General features: G+C 44.5%; 1 protein-coding gene across 13 annotated transcripts in view; it reads left to right on the forward strand.

Annotated features, from left to right (window-relative positions):
- The window catches only part of LOC144929529 (uncharacterized), a 36,714-nt gene that overhangs the window by 2,872 nt on the left and 27,049 nt on the right, over nt 1-6,793 (forward strand). For 11 of the 13 annotated variants that reach the window (XR_013634797.1, XR_013634803.1, XR_013634798.1 and 8 more), the window contains 2 exons: nt 1,077-1,216; nt 6,306-6,405. Coding sequence is in view for 3 of the 13 variants with exons in the window: in XM_078849285.1 (XP_078705411.1) it covers nt 1,077-1,216; nt 6,306-6,405 (240 nt within the window). In the remaining 10 variants the exon portion in view is untranslated. Of the gene's footprint in view, nt 1-1,076; nt 6,406-6,793 lie in introns of all 13 variants that reach the window. The other 2 variants (XR_013634805.1, XR_013634806.1) reach the window with 2 other exon arrangements.

Below are 6,793 nucleotides of genomic sequence, written 5' to 3' on the forward strand. Positions count from 1 at the left end.
TCAGCAAGGGTGAAGTTTTGAGGGGGCTGGAGGTTCTGGTTGAAATTCACAGGAAATGCAACTCCCATGTCTCTGTCCCGCAGCATGCTGTACAATTGGGCATTAAGGAGCTGTCATAAATATAAAGGGAAGGGTAAACCCCTTTGAAATCCTTCCTGGCCAGGGGAAAGCTCCTCTCACCTGTAAAGGGTTAAGAAGCTAAAGGTAACCTCGCTGGCACCTGACCAAAATGACCAATGAGGAGACGAGATACTTTCAAAAGCTGGGAGGAGGGAGAGAAACAAAGGGTCTGTGTGTCTGTCTATATGCTGCTTTTGCCGGGGATAGACCAGGAATGGAGTCTTAGAACTTTTAGTAAGTAATCTAGCTAGGTATGTGTTAGATTATGATTTCTTTAAATGGCTGAGAAAAGAATTGTGCTGAATAGAATAACTATTTCTGTCTGTGTATCTTTTTTGTAACTTAAGGTTTTGCCTAGAGGGGTTCTCTATGTTTTTGAAGCTAATTACTCTGTAAGATATCTACCATCCTGATTTTACAGGGGGGATTTCTTCATTTCTATTTACTTCTATTTTTATTAAAAGTCTTCTTGTAAGAAACTGAATGCTTTTTCATTGTTCTTAGATCCAAGGGTTTGGGTCTGTGGTCACCTATGCAAATTGGTGAGGCTTTTTATCCAACATTTCCCAGGAAAGGAGGGGTGCAAGTGTTGGGAGGATTGTTCATTGTTCTTAAGATCCAAGGGTCTGGGTCTGTAGTCACCTAGGCAAATTGGTGAGGCTGAAGGCCAGATTTTGCCCTTTGGCAGATCCCATAGTGTATGTGTGACTTTTCTGAAGATGTGTGTGCAACGTAAGAGTCGTGCGAGCTACTTGATCTGCTGCTGCCTTTCATGTCACCACGGCTGTCAGTGGGGGAGGTTCCTATCTGCACATTTTGACACTTAGGCCAAACGTGATCTTTTTTTTTCCTCAGTGCATGCTTAGCATTTATGTATTTCTTTTCTTTCGCCTTCAGCCATAGAAGTGGCTGTTTTCCCACTGGCCATGTTAACTGTGAACCGTGTTGTCTGACAGATCGTCTACACTGGAGTGGAATGTCAGGATCCCAGCATTGTCTTCTCCTGAAGAGCATCACTCAGTGGAGGGGAACATCGAAAACATAAGAAGTGTGGGAAAGAGGCATCTCCCCTGGAAACCTTGTCCCTCCATTCAAGGTAGAGATGACTTGAAAAGAGACGTGGGGTAAAATTTTCAAGTGTACCTCTAAGTCTCATTGACTTTCAATAGGGCAGAGGGCTGGTCTACGTGGGGAAAAGCCTGGAGTAGCTAGTGCCGATTAGCTAGTGCACCCTAACCTGCACACAGGCACTCTTGGGGCAGGGTAAGAGTGTTCACATGGGGAGTTCGTGTGCTTTAATTTACACCCTAGCTATCTCTGCACTAGCTTCCCCATGTAGACAAGCTGGGAAGCTCTTACATCGTATAGGAACTTTTGAAAAGGTTACCCATGCAACCAACTGCCCTCTAGCAGCTAAATATCCAAGTAGGTCCAAAAGCTTTATTGGCTGCAAGAGACCTGGAGGCATCCCTCTCTGCTTGCACGGACAGCTAGCATGAGCTATAACCTTGCAGAGCTCTTTCTGCCGCTCCTGGAACCAGACTAGGGAAATAGCAAAATTAATTCCCCATCTAAACACCCTGGTCCTAAAAGCAGCTCACTATTTTTGTTTTGAGTCATTAAATTGTTCTCCTCATATCCACAGTGAGACTTTAAGGCAGACCATAAAATATTTTGCACCAAATTCAGAAGGACCTTGCAGCGGTCACACTATGTTGTACAGGATGGAGACACAGGAATTTCACTCAGATCTTCATGGTCCTAAAAGCACAGGTCATCACTACGTGAGCTAATGGAGAATCTTCATTAACTGTTAGCAGTATAGAGCCTACGAAACATGCTTGAGTAGTTCTGAGTCCCTTTAGTAGAAGACAGTGATGCAGTCTCATAACCGGTTATATTTAAATAAGCACACATGGTAGGATTTGGTCTGAAATGTATCCACTTGAACAAAAATTACAGATCCCTCAATAAAATAAGAATTGATTTGTTTGTCAGGTCTAAAGCTCTTCCGGTCAGGGACCATAGCGTCTCCTGTGTTTGCAGAGTGCCTAACAGAATGAGGCTCTGGGTGCTACCTCAATACAAATAATAAGAAATGTATTTCTCAAGCTAAGAAGAGGCTTGGGGAAAGAGTCCAAACTAACAAATCAGGCCTGATCTACTGTATTTTAGGACTTCAATGACTGGTAGAAACTCCTAGTTTTGTTGCAGCTTAGTTCGAGCACTCTGCAGTATGTTTATAAAAATAAGAGGATGGGAAGTCAAACCAAAGCAGGTCTATTTTTGAGGTCTTCAAGTTCTAGTTCTCAGAATCATTTGGATCAATGGGGAGGCAAGATATAGTTGGTCTGAGTGTTGACCGTGCCTAAAATAATCCTGGCTTTACAGGATGTAATATATTTCATTTACAGTGACATGGTTTATTAACGCACTCCGGACCATATTTTGCCCTCCGACAGCCCCACTATTAGGTCAGGGATATTACCTGAATCTAGCTAAGGGTGGAGCATGAGCCGTCCCAGTAGGATTTGCAGGTATGGAAGTGCAGAAATGAATAGCTGGAGCGGAGCACAAATAAAATAGTCTTCCCGCCTGGGTAGCAGTCATTTTAATAACAATCCTGCAGCTGACGTTACTCAGTTCCCATGCCCCAGTTGATTCGCCATGGGCTGCGTGAGTCAAGGAGACTAAATTCCCCTCACCCTCAGAGATCGGCCATGTGCTGTACAGTATCTGTTGTAGGAATAGCTGAAGGACTTGAGCTTATAGGGCTATCAGCCCATTGTCTTACCCAAGGATTAAATTCAGCTGCGCGGACCCTGGGGTAGCACAAGCCAGGATTTGGATTTTCAAAACCAACTGATATCTTTGGGCTCTTCAAGTTGTTGGTACAGTGTAGTATTAATGATTAATAACTGTATCACTGGACAATCCAGATTGGGGCCCCGTTGTGCTCGGAGCTGTACACGCACGGGGGGACTGTGTTTCCTGCCCTGAAGAGTTTTCACTCTATTTTCAGCCAAAGCTGATAGCACAGTGGTATTTGTAAGGCAAATGACTCGTGCTAATCAATGCGAATCAAGTAGGTTATTTTTGTTCTAATTTAAGATGCTCCCAATGTGCCTTCCCTGTTCTCCCTCTCCTACCCCTTCCCCTTTACTGCACGTATATTTATGGCTGTCTAATTTGCTACTTTGAAGGACAAAGTGCGCAGAGATTCCTTCCATTGTACTACTTCTCAGCTTCCTACCGTGGGACTAGACTGTTAATTATACTGACAGCTGTGTTCCTAAACAGATGTAATCTGTCATGGGGGGGGATGTAAACTTTACAACCCCTGGATGCCTCCAACAGGTAAAATCTTTCTGATTTTCCTCGTATCCAACAGTTTTAAAAGGTTGATCCTGCATGGGACAGTAGAGGATAATAGAAGAATATTGAAAATCAGGCATTTTAGTTACTGAGTGGGTGGACAACTGAAGGAAAGAAAAGGAATCCTCTGGAGACATGTTTATAACACATACCTGCTACAGGATACGGGATTTACAGGAGGATATAAAGCCTGATCTATAATCATGGCCTGGAGCTTGTGCTGTGGCGGAAAATGCTGTAGGGAGATGCAATCTGAACAGCGTGCTCTGTGATGTGGGGAGGGGACCGTGCGTATGCAAATCAAGAGTGGCATGTCTCAATTCAGCAAGATGCTAGGAAAGGCATTTGCCTTCTTTCCACAAAACATGACCCGAGCCATCAGCTAATGCCGCCCTAGCCAGAGTTGGCAGAGACGATGCCAAGAGGCCTAAAGGGGAAAGCACCATTACAAAGGACCCACCGGTCTGCAGCAAGAAAGGGGATTTCTCTTTCCAGGTTAGTTTTCTTTTATTGTGCACTTTTAACTCCTTTGCCTGTTAACACGCTGTAGCGGAGGGGAGAACTTCTTGCTTTGTTCAAGTTTAACCCATAATTGGTACCGTAGATGCTGTGACTCAGCTGTTCATTCTAGTCTGAAGAGCGTACGCTGGCTTGTTACAAATGCACCCCCTGAAAACTAGAGCAGAAGCCAGGTTGTCTAGAGGTTAGACCAAGGGATCGGGAATTCCTGGTTCTGTCACCTACAGACTGTGTGACCATGAGTTAGTCACTCAGCCTCCATAGACTGCTTCCATATCTCACAAGGGCCTTGTCAAACTTAATTCATTAGTGCTTTAAGATCCTCCATTGAAAGGGACTATAGACGTGCAAAACTATGGTGTTTTGTTATTAAGCAAATCTCTGAACTTCAGCCTGGAATCAACACAGATACATGCAGTGACTTCAACTCATAGGTCCTGCCCAAATCCCACTGCAAATTTTATAAAGATATAATTACATCCTTTATGTGTCCCAATGAGTTTATTTTGAGCTTGAATAGCTGGAAGATCAACTCAGTCAGTTGCAGCTTCAGCACTAACCATTAAAGGCATCACTTCAAGGAGCACAGGGTTTAAAAGTTTAACCAGACTCCCTCAGTTCATTGAAGTCGGGTTTTCTTGGAGCAACACTTTTAAAAAGATTCCTCCCCATACCTTCCCCCGTCTCATATAAGGAAAAACTTGCTTCTAACAGAATTTTAACAAACGTATTTTTAAAAAAAAACAAAATGACCATATTTTACAGAAGCGTGTCTGTGTGAAATTCTTCCCTGAGAGTTTCTTAGATACCTGCACTGAAGAATTTACTGTAAAGCTTTTGGGATGCAATGGATCTGATTGATGTGTGTGTAAATTTAGTGGGCAAGGTGCCGCAAATCAACGGCACTGGGAAATGATGCCCTGGTCTTCCACAGAAGAGTTCACGCAACATGAGGAGCAGCAATAAGAGTGGTATCAAGCCACTCTCATTTAGAGACACTGCCTCATTATTATTTTGTTTGTCTTCATGTTTATAGTAGCTGCTAGATTAAGGCCCCATCATGCTATGTGCTATGCAAACTCATAGTAAGAAACAGGGCCTGCTCCAAAGTGCATAGAGTGTAGGTGTAGACAGCCTCAGATAAAAGTAGTATGACATTTCCTGTTATGCAAATGGCGAAACTGAGGCACAGAGTGATTACGTGACTCGCCCGGGGTGTCACAAGAAGTCTGTGGCAGGGCCAGGAGTTGAATCCAGGGCTCCTGAGTCCCACTGTACTGCTTTAACCACAAGACCACTCTTCCTCACTACCTCAAGGCCATTCAATGGCTGATGAGCATGCCAGTTTGGATAAATAGTGGTTTAAGTGAGGTGGACACCTGTCCACTAGAGATGAGTCTGAAACCATCAATCCATTTCACACAGGCCAACACACCTGGGTGAGAAGGTAACAGCTCTCATTCCCGTAGACCTGCAGGTAGTGACCTGAAGGTAGCATGAGCTATAATCTCTGTGAGCCATCCAGGTGGGTACAAGTCTAATCTCACCAATTCAGGGCCAAGCTCACAACTGCAGTCAAGGGGCAGTGAAGAGGAAGTGGCAGGGCTACGCCCTCTCTCTCTCTCCCCCTAAGGAAAGGCTTCTCTCACTCTAGAACACTGGGGTTTGTTTGCACTGTCTCCACATCCATGGCTGCGTTAACCAGAAACACCAAAGGAGCTCTTAGAGTATTCGGAGCCCTCATCGCTCTTTCCCAAGCACATTAGACCCAAGAAAAGTCCCACTGCATCTTAGCTGCCAAGTCCTGTGGCCCCCTGCGATGTTTGCCATCCTTTGTCCTCCCTTCTCCTGCACGGCACAAGGGGGGTTGGGTCAGCTGTGAAAGGTGTTTCACAAAGATGGATCTGTGTTTATCCTGACAGTGTATCACTATGAAAAATTGCCCTCCACGGACAAAATGAGTCAGTGCAACACTTAATTCAGCTAAATAGACCAGAGGTCTGTAAATGATCTGACACCAAAATGTGTATATATAGCCTTATTCTCTGTTGTGTTAACACCCTGGGCTTAGTAGCTACTGTTCTATTAATCATTCGTAATCATTATCTGTTTGGTTTTTTTGACCTCTGAAATATGTGATGGGCACATTGGGATTTAACCAGCCTGTGGCTTTTGTGATCAGCTGATACAGACTAATAGCTGCTTTTCCACATCTGACTGGCAGGTCTGTATGCAGATAACCACAGACGACATGTTCTTGTTTTAACTCCTCCTGTTGTGATGTCTTGTAGAGAGCGACACCGCAGCATGGGGGAAAACTAGACTCATCAGCAAGGGACTGGCCGTTCCTTCAAAGCCTGGCCAAACACACCATGCTTACCGAGGAACCAGGTAAGAGGCTTATCCCCATCCTGAATTCCTATATCATGAAGGCACCATGCTGCTGTGGTTAGATCAGATTATGACAGACGGTTCTCTTCCCAGCTGTGCTTCTACGATTGAGGGTCCATTGTGCTAGGCCATTTACACACACAGACAGTCTCTGCTGCAGAGAGCTTACAATCTAAGTGCATGCTGACAGTACACAGTATTATTATTTGTAGAGCCTAGGAATCCCCAGTCATGAACCAGAGTCCCGTGGTGCCAGGTGCTGTGCAAACACTCAACAAAAAGGAGCTTATGGGATTCTAATAAACGCTCTCTGAGAGTGTTTTGTCAGACAGGAAACAATTCCTGGCTTGGAATGACTCTCAAACTTTGCTTTGTTTCCGTCATTCAG

Source organism: Lepidochelys kempii, chromosome 17 (assembly GCF_965140285.1).
Source record: "Lepidochelys kempii isolate rLepKem1 chromosome 17, rLepKem1.hap1, whole genome shotgun sequence".
NCBI classification, from domain to species: domain Eukaryota; kingdom Metazoa; phylum Chordata; order Testudines; family Cheloniidae; genus Lepidochelys; species Lepidochelys kempii.